General features: G+C 47.4%; 2 protein-coding genes and 1 long non-coding RNA gene across 6 annotated transcripts in view; 2 read left to right on the top strand and 1 right to left on the bottom strand.

Moving 5' to 3' along the window:
- The window catches only part of MTHFD1 (methylenetetrahydrofolate dehydrogenase, cyclohydrolase and formyltetrahydrofolate synthetase 1), a 39,967-nt gene extending 33,653 nt beyond the window's left edge, over nucleotides 1-6,314 (top strand). For both annotated transcript variants that reach the window (XM_030275132.4, XM_072930495.1), the window contains exons 26-28: nucleotides 868-1,020; nucleotides 4,889-4,997; nucleotides 5,167-6,314. In XM_030275132.4, the coding sequence (XP_030130992.4) occupies nucleotides 868-1,020; nucleotides 4,889-4,978 (243 nt within the window). In that variant the 3' untranslated portion in view covers nucleotides 4,979-4,997; nucleotides 5,167-6,314. The remainder of the gene's footprint in view (nucleotides 1-867; nucleotides 1,021-4,888; nucleotides 4,998-5,166) is intronic.
- Nucleotides 6,315-6,598: 284 nt separating this feature from the next.
- LOC115495621 (uncharacterized) lies at nucleotides 6,599-8,147 on the bottom strand. Its single transcript, XR_003960936.4, has 2 exons — nucleotides 7,896-8,147; nucleotides 6,599-7,461 (listed from the first exon to the last, which is right to left on the bottom strand). It is a non-coding gene; the product is annotated as an uncharacterized lncRNA (long non-coding RNA).
- A 431-nt stretch (nucleotides 8,148-8,578) lies between these two features.
- Nucleotides 8,579-15,659, top strand: AKAP5 (A-kinase anchoring protein 5). 3 transcript variants are annotated; one of them, XM_072930497.1, is made up of 3 exons: nucleotides 8,579-8,879; nucleotides 10,175-12,010; nucleotides 12,137-15,659. In XM_072930497.1, the coding sequence occupies exons 2-3, from the start codon at nucleotides 10,807-10,809 to the stop codon at nucleotides 13,396-13,398; spliced, it is 2,466 nt and encodes an 821-aa protein (XP_072786598.1). In that variant the 5' UTR covers nucleotides 8,579-8,879; nucleotides 10,175-10,806; the 3' UTR covers nucleotides 13,399-15,659. The 3 variants fall into 3 exon arrangements, with proteins under 3 accessions (XP_072786598.1, XP_072786597.1, XP_072786599.1); XM_072930496.1 differs by lacking the exon at nucleotides 8,579-8,879 and adding an exon at nucleotides 8,912-9,036; XM_072930498.1 differs by lacking the exon at nucleotides 8,579-8,879 and adding an exon at nucleotides 9,357-9,521.
- Nucleotides 15,660-15,999: the final 340 nt, after the last annotated feature.

Genomic DNA, 15,999 nt, shown 5'->3' with positions numbered 1-15,999 from the left:
AACTCATTACGCTGGTTTTAAATAGTCTCTGATTATTTTTCCATCATGTTCCATTGAGATCAAGTTTCACTAATCAGTTTTTGAATCCATGTGGATTTTTCTCAGTCACAATTATTTTGGGGAAAGAGTTCTGTGAGTTATACAAGACTTAATGTGGAAAGTTTTTTAAGTTTTGAACCTGCCATCTGGTTATTGAATTCAGTGTTTTCTGGTTGCTATCTTGCTTTTGCTCTTCTCTAGTGTGATATTGTTGTGAATTTACCTGTTTCTGCATTATTGAAGGTCTTTGAAGAGAAAAGCAATGTGAAGACTGGCAACTCATTGTCTGCAGGGTGCTGTAACCAATTTTCCTTTTGCAGTCCATCTACTACTGGCATATATAGTTGTGCTTTTGTGCTTCTTATATATTCCTTTACAAGGCCATCAAAATCCCAAAGGCATGCAATTGCCACTTCCTCACAACCTGCAATTGTATTGATCAAACACTTCTAATTAACTGACTTCATCTGAACAAAACTTTTAACTCTGAGCTGTTCAACATTTTGGGAAGACAATAGGAAGTAAGTTGGCTGTCAAGGTTGTATATCTGGCACTTCCATACCACTAATTGTTTCCTCAGGTGGACGTGCTGAGGGACATGGTGGTTCTTTCTTTAGTATTTAATGGGGAGTGGGGAGAGAATTTGATAGAGAAGGAATGGGGTTGTAGAATGATCAGTGGATCTGACAGGCTGTGGATGAAGCACTTGTTGGGGAATAAAATGCCTGATGTCTGCAGAGAATGGCACAATAGAGCAATTACATTTTTGTACTGGAAAAATTACTGGGTTTTCCACTTATGTCATTCCTTTTCTTTTCCTTTTCCCAGGGTTTTGGGAACCTGCCAATCTGCATGGCTAAAACTCACTTGTCACTGTCTCATGACCCTGAACAAAAAGGAGCACCTACAGGTTTTGTTCTGCCAATCCGAGACATTCGGGCCAGTGTTGGGGCTGGATTCTTGTACCCACTGGTGGGAACGGTATGTGGTAACTGTGGAGTGAGGAAAAAACTTCATTTGCATTCCAGGAATCACTTTCTGTTGAGTGTCTTAAATTAGGAGAGTCCTTGTCATTTATAGTTGGTGTTTTAACAGTCCAGTGTATCAGATGCCTTAGTAGGGGTTTTTCTCAGGGGGAAGAGGGAGGCTGAAATAGCCCATTTAACATTTGAATAATTAGCAAGCCCCTGCTGTATCCCTTAGGTCCCACATCTCTCTTTTCCTCAATTTTGAGAAAAGAGTGAGCTTTCTAGTTTCTAAATTGTAGGAACAGCAGTCTGGTAGAGGGAGAAATCCTTGGCCCGCCTGATTGCTATTGGGACTTTGCATTCCTGGTGAAGCACTTTGCAGCTGACCTCTGTGTACAGCTGTGGATCAGGGTAGAAGAAGGAACCCCCTCCTAAGCTTACAGAGCAGATGCCTCTGTGTGAGACCTCCAAAGCAAAGCTGAGCTCTGCTATCAATCATTTATCAGGCTCCCCTCCTCTTCACTTCTCATGGTTTTGCTGACCATCTGTTTGCTGTTCAGCCTGCAACAATTCCAAGAACTCACTTCACTGCGCCCTTGAGTTTTTAGTTTCTGTTCTTTGATATGATTGGCATAATGTCAGCTGAGAGGGAAGAGAGTAGCAACAATGGAAACAGGATCCTGGAACATCTTTGTTATGAATTGCCTGGCAGAAAGAGGAGCTATCTGCAAAATGAATCCACATTCGGGTTTGCATCCCTAGAAACAGCACTAGGATGGAAGGATCCACTGGAAATCTTACCTGGGGAATCTCTTCTGGGCAAATGTTGAGTAACTAGTTAGATTACCTTAGGGCATGAGGCAGTTGGAGCAAGCAGTTCTATTTCATGTTTAGTAGCCCTGAACCTTTTTCTGAGGTCTTCATGGCAACATGTTTACCATAATAAAGTTTCAGAAGCATTGGGGTGCATGACTCAGTTGATGAAGTTTGCTGATTTAAGAGCTGATCCTCTCTTCCTTCAAATGGTAGGTAGAGACAAATACTGGCTGCCTTTTTGTTTTAATTCTTTTTTTAAAAAGGTAGCTAAGGTTTCCAGGTTATCCAGCATAAATAAGGTAACCACATCCTGATTAAAGTCTGGCTCATCCATGTTCTAAAGACTAATGTGTGTTTTGGGATAGAATGAAAGATAGCATGCCTGTTCCTGTTATAAGCGGCATTTTTTGCAAGCCAAGATTTAATCCAAACAATGATTTATTTTATAATTTATTCCATAAGCATTGGAGAAGGAAAGGGTACACTGCATTAATGAGTAAACAAGAGAGGGATGTTTTCAGACATTAAAACTAACGTTTTGGCTCTTTTTCTGGTGTCTTCAGTTTCTATGGAGTTGGACTTTTTCCTTTCTGCTCCTGTACCCATTTCCTAATGTTTTCTTGGCCGTGTAGCAAATCATGGTGTTAATTCTGCCAGAGTTAACAATAAGTCTTCTGGCTGGGAGGTGATCACTCTTCTGTGGTGACTAAAACCCAGAGGATGGATGTCCTTTTGAGAAACAATTTGGGGCATTTTGAATCAGATCACCATTTTAAACCCATTCAGCAGGGAATGTGTTAGCCTCAGAATAAATTTTAGGCAGCACCTATTGAACTGTAAGCTGAAAATACAACAAATATGTAGCTCTATGCAGAAGCTTTTAGGATAAATGTGAGGTGAAATTAACCACTGGTGTGTGCCTATTCTTGTTGTCTGAAGTTAATCACAAAGGCACATCATGCTTTATTTTTTTCTCAGATTCTGAATTTTGGAATTTTCCTTTCTGGCTTAAAGTTGAAACTGTTGTACCTTCATGAAATACTGTTAGATTTTAAAGGAAATATAATTTCAAAGGTTATCTAGATTTAAATGAAATAAATAATTTAACTCAGATTGATTTGGTTTCTTTTCTGGTTCTGCTGCTGAATTGAAAACAATTCTGATATTCAGCTCTTGTTATTTTAGATCCTAAATGGCATTTATTTTGAAAGATCCACAAGAGCAACAAATAATATATGTTTGAAATCTGGCAAGGGGTTTGATTATACCCGGGTGGTCTAAGTTTTTCTTGTAAGTAAATAGTGTGAATTGCCCTGTGTTCTTTTTGAGCACATGTGGTATTAAAGGGGAGGAGGATAAATGAGAAAAAGTTCTCAGCTCTGAAAATAACTGCATGAAGCATTGTAGACACTTGTACAGCAAATTAGTAGCCTGGATGGAAATTATTCTGCACTGCAGGGAAATTTGGGGTTTAAGCAGACTGCCTTGAAGTAATAGATAGCAGAGTAGCCACTGTGGGCTGCCCACTGGATAGGAAAGGAGGAAAAATTGACTGTTCATTTCAAAATAGAAAGTGCAAGAAATGGCAAAGTCAGGCACATATTCAGCACCTCCTACTCTATTGAATGTCACTCTCTGAGCTCCTGCTGTGGCCCTCTGAATCTGGAGGTGGAGATCTGCAAAGCTCCATGATTCTCCAGTGGTACATAAATAAATAAGAAGTTCCTTGCTCTTCGTGGCCAGAGACTGGGAGCTGAGAACAGGAAAACCCCTCTGGGCACTTTGAACCTCTTAATACTTTCTTGAGATGTTCTTGAGAGCAAAATATTTATACAGCTGAGCACAAAGGAATGGGGATCCTCTCTGTGACCCCTGTCTTCTCTGGGAAGACAGTGGCTCTCATAAAAAGGTAATACAGCCCCAAAATTCATTACAAAGAGGGGACTTTAAGTGATTTTTACTTTTGCATAACCCATGAAAGACTTGCAGTGGTACAGTACACGTGGGACTGGTGTTAGAACTTGTAAATGGCTAAGGAAAAAGGGCTGGGACTCCAGAAGCTCCCTGAACAGTTTTGAGAACTGCAGAAAAGACTTCACCAAGAGAGCTTTGCCTTCTTGCTGCTTAGCTTATTATCAAAAGGAAGATGGGGAGATAATTTGATTAGCGTGCAAAATACTTGCTCAGGGAGAAAATACCAGGTTGCCAAAGAGATGTTTAATCTAATGGAGACAGGCATAACAATACTGACTGTGAAAGCTGAGGCAGGGTGATGCAGATAGAGAATGAGACTTTTCAAGTTCTCCCTTTTTATAAAAACACTCAATGACCACTGACACAAAGTTCCAAACATGGTCACGGACCCTTGTAGAGTCCGTGTTCAGCCTTTGTGTGTGCTGCTGGGCTAAATGCTGCCTTAGGGGAGGGGAAATGCTGTCAGCTGCAAGAATAAATCAGGCCAGGTGTAGTTCCTGCCAGCCTTGTGTTCTGCATGCCTGAAACTGGGTTCTCAGCAGTGGGACAAGTGCAGAGGACTGGCCTGAGGCAGTAGTGCTGGCAGCTGCTTTGTGAGCTTCAGTTCTGCCTCTGAGCAGCCCTTCTGAGAGTGTTCCAGTAATTATTCCTAATGATTTAACATGTCTAGTTCTAGATTCTCAAAGAATTGTAATCAAGAGACATTACAGCTGGCAAAGTTGTATTAAAATTTGTATCTTCACTTTAGTACTCGAAAACTTCAGAAGTAATTGTCTCATCACAGCAGAGTTCGTGAACACTCCTCCAACAGTGAGCTGGTCAGATGCATAGTCAAGTACTTTGCCAAATCTTGGGCTGAGTTACTTGCAGCTGCAGAAACCAAACTTAGTCCTCGTAAAAAGCAAAAACTTCATATCTGTCTACTGAGCCAGGAGTTTATAGTTCTCATGGGGTGCTTCAACACAGTCCATGACCATCATTCTCTGGTCTGTTGGTGTTCAGGGAGCTATTGCCATCCAAGTCTTCAGTGTTGGATCTTGTGCCCAAAATGCTGCCACTGCCACTTTAACATTCTCTCTCTTGTTGTCCAGATGAGCACTATGCCAGGACTTCCTACAAGACCCTGCTTCTATGATATCGACCTGGACCCAGTGTCAGGAGAAGTGAATGGGCTCTTCTGAAAGGAATGATTAACCAAAGGTTGGTGCCTTCAATATTTGGGCTTCATTTTTCCAAAGATCTTGAGATAATGGAGTTAAGCCAATCCCATATTATGCCATATGTTTCCAAATGACATTTTATTATAATTCAGCCTGAAAGTTGCCTGCAGTACTATATAATAGTAATTAAGTTTTATTTTTGTTTTTAGCTCCCAGAAGAACACCTGATGAGTCATGTAAATGGAACTGTGCTCTGATCTTTTTTTCTTAAGTCTGAACAAGATATCAGTGAGAATATAGTGCAAGAAGTGACTGGAAGGAGGAGTGCTGAAGAATCAACCAGTAACTTTTAATCTGTAATAATTTTTAAAGTGCTGTGTTCCAAGCTAGTTGACACTGAGCATATAAAGCAATCTTCCTCTACAGACCTCCCGCTTCATAATTGTAGCTGAAGCAGAATACAGAAACTTGAGTTTAATGATCTTTTTTGATTCAGTGACATGATTTTAATTATTAAAAATCCTAAAGCTGGAGCTGTTTGAAACAGTCTTGGGACTTAATTGTCTTAACCATCGGGGTTTTGCAGCATGTGTTATCTTTAGAAGTCTTCTGGCTGCAGTTTCCCATTTGCCACGTGGAATCCTCTGTTCCTCTTCTCTCACCACGGGAGAACCTGCTGTGCCTAGGCACTGCTCCAGTGCCATTCCAGAGGAGCAGGGAGGATCCCCTTGGCTTCCCAGCGCCCTCCACAAGTGCTTACCCTGCTTTCTGCTGGGAGTTGTTCCTGCAGGCACCTCAGCCACATCAGAGAGCCCAAGCCCAGCTGCAGCTACTGTGTTCTGTCAAAGGAATGAAAGCTCTGGATAGCAGATCTGGAGGGACTGGCTCTCTGGCCCATACCTGTGGCTTCTACCAGATGTGTCCTTTGAACCATTTCCTGCTCAACCATAAGTGCAGTTACACCACTGACAGGCCTTGTTTCACGTGGCACCTTTTTGATCAACAGAGACAACATGAATAGTGAGCAAGTGATTTGTAGCAGGTTTTGTCAGCAGGCCAAAAATAATTTTGTAAGATGAAGATGGCATTGCTGCCAATTTTTTAACTAATACAAATAAACTGGCAAATACTTCCAAGTGCTTTTTGGGTTTTAATGTATGCACTGAGATTACTGAATTAGAATTTATTTCTGTGATTAACTACACACAACAGCAATCATTGTATTGACAAGTAGGAGTGATTATTGCAGTAATAAGTAGCCTGCAATGCACCAGGGTGTGTGTGTTTTAATCTGGTTTCCTTCCCTAGATGATGTATGTTGTCTGTAGGAAATAAACTACCTGAATTATTCTGTGAATGTGAGATGCTTGCATCTAACTGCAAAATATCTGAATTAACAGTCGTGAGGCCCATCTGCGTCTATCAGAACTGAATCTGAAAACATTCCAAATTTGGTGAGAACTGGGAGGATCAGGATGTAGGTGTGCACCAACGTAGGGGAGCATCTCTAGTACACAGACACTGTGTGTGAATATATATATATATATATGTATATGTAGAGGGAGAGAAAGATCTCTATCTCTTCAGTTATTCAGGAGGGGAGAATAATTATATGAAAGTTACCTGGTTGTGACACAAGCAGACAGAACACTTTAAATATTTTAATTTGAGATGCATTCACAGCCCATTAAAATGTTCCTTTTGATGTTACCCAGCCAAGGATTTCCTGGCAGCCAGGAGAGCAGGCTCAGTCCCCTTGCAGGGGGTCAGGAGGGGTTCCCCCATTGCTGCCCAGCCCCCAGCCTGGCTGAGGGTCCCTCTTCACCTGCAGCTCCTGGGCCCAGCCTTGCCTGGAAGCTGAGTGCCAGAGCGGATGCTGCCAAGCCTGCTGTCAGTTCCTACATTTAATCTTCCCTGCTACACTGCTTTCCTGCAAGTGCTCTGTGTTCCACCTTCATTTTATGCTTATGAAAGATGGGATAAGTGCAAATTTATGCTAAGATTAGCCTCCTTTTAGTTTAGCATGAGATCATAGCCATGTGCTTGAGAGAGATGGTTCAAGAGGTTGCTAGTCCCCCTCCTGCAGTGAGGCACAGCGCCGGATCAGGCACGAGCTTTTGAAGGGTTTGCTGCACAACAACAAAGCACAAGGGCCAAAAACTAGCCCCAGGCATCTTCAGAGATTAATGGGAAATGTTTTCTAGCCTGCACTTCCAACCTCTTTTTTCCTCTTGCAGGATGGATACATAAATAGGTTATTTTTTTAACAACTCTCCCTTGCAGCTAAGGGTACCAGCTAGGTCTTGTCCTATGAAATAGGTCACAGAGGCCACTTAATTTCTTCTAACTAAGTACTCAGTGGTTTTCTTCTCCTCCTGTTGCTTAGAGAAAAAACTAATTATGTACAAATTTCTTCTCTGTGGGCTATTTGTGGGTCTGGTCCTTAGCTGGAGTTATGGCCATCCGTCCCCATTCTGTCTGTTGTGAGAGCACCACATCGCATCCTGTAAGAAATAACACAGATTTATGTTGTTAAGTAGTGCTGGGGACAAGAAAGAGGAGAAGGTGTTGCTGGTTGACTTGCTGCATGTCACCAGCACACAGAAAAAAAAAAGGATCCAGCTGAGCCAGTATCTTCTGTCCAGCTCACCCAACTTCTGACCTGATCCTTTGCTTGCCTTTTATTTCCCTTTCACCACAGCCATTGGTGCTGCTGTCTGCCCCTGGAGCATCAGGAATAACTGGATTCCATGCAAAGTGCTCCCAAGAGGATTCATGGCAGCTTGCCTCCATCACACCAGAGCCTCATGTTAACCATCCTCCTTGTCTGCTTCCCTCCCTCCTGCCTCCAGCTGCAAGGAGGGAAAAGCTCCTTGCATTGAAGGGCCTCACTTGGCTTTAATAAAGCAGTGGATCATAATTAGAACCCACCACCCACCTCAGGAGAGAAGCTGTTTCCAAATGAAGTTTATTATCCTGCTTGAATGCGAGCAAACACATTTCAGAGGGGAGCTTTTAAAAAGGCAATTCCTTGTGATGCTCAATGCACTTTTTCTGCCCTCCTGGCTGGCATTTCAGCCCAGCTAATCCATTTTGTACCTTTCTTCCCGTGAAGAAGCTGAGGAGGGGGGAGGCCATGTGTGTTTTTCTAAGCCTGGCCTACACTGGAAGCGACTCGCAAGTTCAGAGTGCTGCTTTGCTCAGTTTCTCGTGTGCAAACACGCTGTGAAGCAGTTAATGTCTGTAAAGCCTCTGTGGGCGTCAGCTCCCCGTGGAGATGAATGGGGACGTTCGGGCATCTCAACTGCAGTTTCCTGTAGTTCATCAGCTCCACTGGGTAGTCCTTTTTCTGGAGGCTCTCCCATCAATCATCACAGCTGGAGACGTGATTTTTTTTAAGTCAGATCTCAGCTGCTTTAGAGAGAAGAAAGGCTCTGATGAAAGAGGCACTTTCTCCGGTGTTTTGGGCATGGATTAGTTTGAAGCCAAGAGCTGGCTGTCCTTATCTCCACCTCCAAAGGTGTAGCTCTTGCAGCACCTCCAACAGCGAGTGCTGAAAGCTGTGAAGGTTTTAGGTGGCACATAAAAAACAGCTGCCAAGAGCAAGCTCCCCTCCCTTGCCACCAAGCCAGGAGCCCCCAGCGGTCCCTCCTCCCCGCGGGGCGTGCTCCGGGCTCCCAACTACAAACCGCGGCTCCATTTCTGGGAGCACCTCCACCTCGAGCTGAAGTTGGTGGTTTTCGGGTCCGCAGCTGCTGTGCACAGCCTGGGAGGGGACGGAAGGTCACTCTGCCCCACCGGCAGCGCCGGGAGAGCGGTGCTATCCCACCACCGGGCGGGATGCTCCCCGCCGGGGGAAGGCGATGCTGATCGGCGGGCGGGGAGCGATGCCGTCCCACGGGAGGAAGGAGGCGGCGAGCAGGTGCCGGCCGGGGCGGGGGGCGGGCCGGGGGCTGGCGGGGGGCGGGGGGCTCCGGCAGCGCCCTCCCCGCCGGCCCGGGGGGCGCGGCTGCGGCGGAGGCGGCGGCGGCAGCGCAGCCGCGCCGAGCGGAGCGGGGCCGGGCCGGGCCGGGCTGCAGGTGAGGGCGCGGGGGGCGCGGGGGTCCGGGCTGGGGGCGGCTCCGCCTCGGGGGGACCCGCGGGGCCGGCGGCAGCAGCGGCGTCCCGGCGCCGCCTCCGCGGTCGCTGCCCTCGGAGGAAGGGGTCCGGCCGTGGGGGGCTCCCCGTGCCCGGGCGGGTCCGGCCGCGCCCCCGCGGACGCCCCCAAAACTTGGCGGGGCTGCGGGATGCGCTCGGGGCACCGGCGGCTGCGGGTGCGCGCTCGCACGGCTCTGACAGCTCCGCTCGGTTTCCCCTTAAAATAGCCTCATTAAAAGCAGCATAATTTTTTTAAAAACCAGATGTGCCGCGGGGGAAACGTGCCCCGGAACCCCCTTTTAATCACCCTCCTCCTGAAAAGCAGAGCACGAAATGCCGTGTAAAGCCCTGCCCGGAGCCCCCGAGCCCGTCCTGCAGAAGTTGGTCTGTTTGTGGTAACACCGTTTTGTATCGTTCTATCCAAAAGGTTCTGATGATATTTCTAGGCACAGCTTTTTTTGTTTTTTTTTTTTTTTCCGCTCAGGTTGACACACATCTTACAACATCATGTCTTTGATGAGCACACACGGTGTTAATTGAGGTTGCCATGGGAGGCATGCACGTAGTATAAATAAGCTCCCTTCTTGCCATGTGATTTCGCTTTTGTATTCCTCAAGCCTCCTTTTTGTATTCTCTGTTTTTGCATATTGTCATATGGTGCATTAAAGATAAAAATATCTGCTGTCTCAGGGTGTAATTTCCCTAGCTGGAACTATAAGTGCATATGGAGCAGTGGGGAAAGGATTTAGCAAATCGTAGGAGAAGGAAATATGTGTGTGCTTGTGTAATAAGTATTCACCATAATATGGGCAGTTATATTTTAAAAAGTCCCTTTTTACCACATCAAATAGCAAAACAGTACTTTCTGTGATGGAACATCACTGGCCTTGCTGTTCCTTGATGGAACATCTTATGGCCTTATTTTGCCTTTGGATATTGATGCTAATTAGTGAAAAAAATGTGCTATAGCGAATCCAGCCCTGGTCTGCCTCCCAGAATGAAATGTTTAGGGAGGAAAAACTTTTTAGTACTTTTAAAAAATTTCTCTATGGGTCTTATCACTCATTTATTGTGTTCCAGATAAAAAGATGAAAGCCTCGGTCATGCTTTGCAGCAAATTTCATGCAACACCCAAAGGGAACTGAAGCAGAAACCAAAACCAAGGCAAAGCAGCATCTGACCTTGTCACTGGGGGGCAGAAAACAGCCGCTGGTTCCACTGTGCTTTAATCAAGCTCCCTGGGCAATGTGGAATTGCAGAGAGCTCACAAAGTGCAAGTTCCTTCCAGGTCCGTGGGGTGAATAAAAATTGTTAATTCTTGGCTTGATTTGTCATCCTTTGGGGGAAAAAAAAGGTATGTTGGACTGGCTGTTATACAGTTATACCAAGCACAACTGGAAGTGAGTTGCTCCAGAGATGAGAGAGACTGAGGCCAGCAAAGCCAAGGAGAAGCCTGTTCAACTGCACGTCTACCTGGGGTTCCTTGGAGAGGTGATAAAGTGAGTAATAAGGCAAAGTGGGAGTTATAAAGTGGATGCGACAGCTCCAGCAGAACTTCTTCTCACTGCCACATACGCTCATTACAAAGCAACTAATGTTATTTGGAAATCTATTTGAGGAAAAAAATGCACTTTGAGCATCTCTGCAGTCCTTGTGTCTGAAGCATTGATCAGGAAAATCAGCAGCACAACACCAACAAAGAAGAAAAGAATATGGTGAAGGCAGCTAAGGAAATTGAAATGGAGAACCCAAGAGAGGCAGAGACTCCCAGCACAGGGGCCACATGTTCCCCACCAGAGGAACAAGCAAAAAAACCCTCCATGCTCTGCTTTAAGAAGCGGAAGAAGTCTGGTAAGAAGGGGCTGGCTGTGAAGGATGCGTGCGAAGGAGCCTCAGAGGAGAAAAGCCAGTGTGTTAGCACTGACCAAGAGGAGCTGAAAGCTTCCAATCCATCACGATCCTCCAAAGGAACCTGGGCAGCCATCAAAAGCCTTGCCAGACCTCAGAGAAGGCAGAAGTCCTCCTCACGGAAGAAGGTGCCCTCTGATTCCCAAGTGCAGCTGCAGGTGGATGCTGAGGAGAGCTGTGCCCAAGACCTCCCAAAGAAACGGGCAAGCTCTGGGGTGAAGATGCCCTGTGTGAGGTTCTCCAGAGGCAGGAAAAAACCCAGCCCCTCAGAAGCAGTGGAGGAGTCAGAGGACAGTGTTCAAGCAAATGAAGTGATGGGTATTGTGAATAAGGCCAGTGAAGAGCCGGAGGATTTGGCCCCGACAGACAAATCTGAATCCTTCAGCCCAGTCTCTGCACAGGAGGAGCAGGATACAGTGAAGCAGGAGCAGCATAAAGAGGACCAGGATACAACAAAGAAGGACCAAGATACAATGAAAGAGGACCAGGATTCAGGGAAAGAGGACAACCATACAGCCAAGGAAAGTGACACCTCTGTTGGGAAGAGCGAGCCCTTGACACAGGCCACACGTGAGGCAGAAGAACACTCGGAGTGCGCTGTTCAGCTGGAGATAACCATGTCAGAGACAGCTGATGAAACAGCCCAGGACAAACTGCAGGAAGGGAGTCTGCCCCAAAGCACCAACGATGTGGAGGGCAGGGAAGTTGCTCCCAAAGCGCCTGTTTCTAAAGATCAACCTGATAATGCCCCTGAAATCACAGAGTGGCAGGAAATCCCTAATACCTGCAAAGAGGTGCCCGAAAGGGATGAATTAGAAAAGAGCATAGATCTTTCTAAGGAGTGCAAAGCCGAGGAGACTGTAACTGGTTTCAGTGAGCTGGCATCTGGAGGTGATGCAGCGAGTGTGAAGGATGCAGGTAGTGTGCAGGATGCAGGGAGTGTGCAGGATGCAGGGAGTGTGCAGGATGCAGTGAGCGTGCAGGATGCAGGTAGTGTACAGGATGCAGGTAGTGTGCAGGATGCAGAGAGTGTAAAGGATGCAATGAGCATGCAGGATGCAGTGAGTGTACAGGATGCAGAGAGTGTGAAGGATGCAGGGAGTGTACAAGATGGAGGGAGTGTGCAGGATGCAGTGAGTGTAAAGGATGCAGTGAGTGTACAGGATGCAGCAAGTGTGAAGGATTCAGGGAGTGTACAGGATGCAGGGAGTATGCAGGATGCAGCAAGTGTGCCGGATGCAGTGAGTGTGAAGGATTCAGGGAGTGTACAGGATGCAGAGAGTGTGCAGGATGCAGTGAGTGTAAAGGATGCAGTGAGCATGCAGGATGCAGTGAGTCTGCAGGATGCAGGTAGTGTACAGGATGCAGGGAGTGTGAAGGATGCAGTGAGTGTACAGGATGCAGCAAGTGTGCAGGATGCAGTGAGCATGCAGGATGCAGTAAGTGTGCAGGATGCAGTGAGTGTGCAGGATGCAGAGAGTGTGAAGGATGCAGGGAGTGTGCAAGATGCCACAAGTGTACCAGATGCAGAGAGTGTACAGGATGCAGCAAGTGTGCAGGATGCCACAAGTGAACAGGATGCAGGAAGAGTGAAGGATGCAGGGAGTGTGCAGGATGCAGCAAGTGTGCAGGATGCCATGAAGGAGCAGGATGCAGCAAGCATGAAGGATGCAGTGAGTGTGCAGGAGGCAGTGAGTGTGCAGGAGGCAGTGAGTGTGAAGGATGCAGAGAGTGTACAGGATGCAGAGAATGCACAGGAGGCAGCAAGTGCACAGGAAGCAGCAAGTGCACAGGAAGCAGCAAGTGTGCAGGAAGCAGCAAGTGTGCAGGAAGCAGTGAGTGTGGAAGATACAGCAAGTATGCAGAATGCCACAAATGTGCAGGAGGCAGTGAGTGTGCAGGAGATAGTGAGTGCCCAGGATGTAGCAGGTATGAAGGAGGCAGTGAGTGTGCAGGAGGCAGCAAGTGTGGAGGATGCAGCAAGTGTGCAAGAGGCAGCAGGTGTGCAGGAATGCTCCAGCCATCAGATACTAGAAGCAAATGCAGGCACTGGTGTCAGCATCATCATCACCATCACCGAAGCCGAGGACTCTGACAACACCGACTCTGACCAGGCCTATGAGCCGTCCCCGGTTTTGCACCAAAAAAAGCAAAAAGGGAATAAAAAATCGAACAGGAACGCTGATGTTGGTCAAAAAGAGGGCCCCGAGGCTGGTGGCGGTCCCCAGGCAGAGGAGAAAGGTCTGGGTGACCAGGGGCACAGAACTGGGGAGCAGTACGAGTTGCTCCTCATAGAAACCGCCTCTTCCCTTGTGAAGGCGGCCATTCAGTCATCCATAGAGCAGCTGGTCAACGAAATGGCCCTGGAACAGAATAAACACAACAGCTTTCTGTGATGGCAGCCTGGCCCCAGAGAGAAAGGGCAGCAGGAGTGATCTCAAGCTCCATTTGGCCTGCGGGGTGTGTGGAGAACTCGGAGAGCTCCTGGGGCTGAGGTGTAGCTAATTCTGCATGCCCGTTCAGCTGTGTCTGTGTGAAACAGATCCCGGGATGTGGGCAGACCCTGCTGAGTGCAGCGTGTCCCCTGGGGCTTCAGACAGCGCCACTGACCACAGCTGCAGAAAAAATAAGGTGTTACAGTGACTGTATTTTCATTTATTGGCACATTTATGTCAAGGCCACATTCCTGCTGTCACCCACGCCCTGTTTCCCCGCTGTTCCTGCTGTCGATCTGTACATACCATGTGTTTGAAGAAAGGTCCTGAGAGGCGGTGAGTGCCCGACCTGCTGCTGGGCTGGATTCGGGGCACGCTGAAACAGCTGGAGGCTTGCTGGGGCTTTATTGCAGATGAGGAAGAGCGAAGTGTCTGCAATATTGACAAGAAAACATCAATGCCAGGCTGTGTTTTGAACCGATCCTCGCTACGCACAGGCACCGAGAACCGCGGTCACTGCCGTGACACGAAGCATCACTCTCTCCATCACTCGGCCTCTCCCCCTGTCGCAAGCAGCCTGTGCATCTCCAGACACGCCAAACCTCAGCATCAGCCTCGCCGTGCTGACCCCGGGCTGCGGGAATGCCGAGAAAGCCACAGCGCCTGGTTTGCCGGGGGCGCCTTTCCCGCACCATTGAATTTCGCACAGCGGGCGAAATTCCCTGCGGCAGCTCGGGCGGGAGCATCCCTGCCGCAGGCAGCCCCCTCCTCCCTCGCCTTCCTCCGTCCCCATCCCGCTCTCGTGCTGAAAGCTCTCCTCGGATGTAGCATATTTTTTTTTCTACGTGGCATGCGATATAAATAGCAGTGAGCTGCATGCGTGTTAGCAGTCAGCATAGTTTGGGAAGCTGCAATGTGCTGCCGGCGCTGGGATGGCTTTGGTTTGGTCTGAGTGCCGCTGGCTCCCCGAGAAGCCCTCCTGCCTTCATCCAGCCCAGGCATCCTTTGGGAATCGTGTATTATTCCCGGCTCGCTGCCACCAGGCTCTGGCACGCCATGTAGCTCCCTCTGAAACATGCACTGAAATGCTGGAGCAATCTTCCTGAAGTCCTCAGGGAAAAATAAATCCTGCCGTGAAGGCCTGAGGACATGGCTGGAAAATGCCTGGACAAGCCTACTGCTGTCAGACCCCGAGACTGCCCTGCCCCGAGGGGTTTGCACCTCTCGGTGAGTGTGCGAGCATCACCTCCAGCTACCAGCTGCCCAGGAGAAAGGGGCCTTTTAATAATATGGGATTGCATCTGCGTGGCTGGCATTTGTGTCCAGCTGTGGGCAAAGCAGTGTGTTTTCCTCTGAGAGAATTCTCCTGCGTGTTCTCAGCCGGCACAGAAATAGCAGCCGCGCTTGGCAATTGCTCACTGACCATGCGCTGAGATCTCCCTTCCCAGCACAGACTTTGGATTCCTGCTAAAATACAAGGGCTGTCCCTCGTATCTGGTGCACAAATATGTTTTAAACCTCGATAAAGCATCTCCTTAATGTCATGAGGGGACTGCGAGCAGCAAGAGCCACAGCTCATCTCTGTGCAAGTAAAACTTAAAAAAACCCAGAGGGTGGTAAAGAAAAAAAAGTGTATTTTTTTTCCTGTGAATTTGTTTATTAAGTTATCAGCTATTGATAATTCAGTGTGTACAATTTTAATGGCTTTGTACTTCATACTGGTTCTTCCAGGTATTTTGCTATAGTTTTGAAAAAGGGACTTTTAAAGGACTTTTAGATGTACCTTTGGAGCTGTCGCAGCACCCTGGGAAGAGCCATCCTGATGCTTGGAGAGGCTTATGGGATTACACCAGGCACTGTGGCAGGCTGGTGCTGAGCAAAGGGCTGCAGCATTGCTGTGGGATCCCACTGGAGTCAGCTGCAGTGGAGGATGTCCAAGCTTTAGTAAATAAACACAAAATTACCCCACAGGGCCAGGCTGTCATGCTCTGTCAGTCTGCTAAGCTGTTTTGGGAGGATTTGGTGTTATTTCAGTATTGCCTTTTAGGCAAAACACGTCTTCAAAAAAGGAGGAGAATGGTAGAAATGCCTAGTCCAGCCCTGCCCTGTGACTTGCTCCGTGTCAGGGGTTGGGTTTGCATCCTCTCTTGTATCTGGTTTTCCCTCTGTTATAGCTGTACATAGAACTGATGATTATTTCATTAAAGCTGAATGTACCTGTTGTTTTCCTGCCTTGTGATTGAGTGGGCAGCTATGGAGAGATTTTATATGTGAAAGGATTAACTCACAGTGGTGCTCTGTTGTGTCCAGCTTTTTCAGGCAGTCATACAGTGAGCAGAGAGAAATCTTAATGTTGGTGGCAGATCCAAATTCTTTGGAGGTTTGCTCCTCCTCTGCCCTTTCTATGACATTTCCTTTCAGTTGCAGGTCAATCATTTCTACTACAGAGTCCTGGCTGCCCAGGGACTGCTGTAAGGAATTTGTGAAGGGTCACAAATCTCTGGCAGCTAAGAAAAGCCATCCTGCTGCCCCAAGGTTAAATTCCCTCTTAGATACCCTGTG

The sequence above is a fragment of the Taeniopygia guttata genome, chromosome 5, assembly GCF_048771995.1.
Source record: "Taeniopygia guttata chromosome 5, bTaeGut7.mat, whole genome shotgun sequence".
Lineage (NCBI taxonomy): Eukaryota > Metazoa > Chordata > Aves > Passeriformes > Estrildidae > Taeniopygia > Taeniopygia guttata.
Note: the sequence above shows the minus strand (reverse complement) of the source record. Positions and strands in the feature narration are given on the sequence as shown.

Bases quoted from the DNA above. Each gene is read 5' to 3' on its own strand.
- AKAP5 (XM_072930497.1), top strand. From the start codon at position 10,807: ATGGTGAAGGCAGCTAAGGAAATTGAAATGGAGAACCCAAGAGAGGCA. The intron at 12,011-12,136 runs GTAGTGTGCAGG...TGCAGGATGCAG, and splicing joins AGGTAGTGTACAGGATGCAG to TGAGTGTAAAGGATGCAGTG.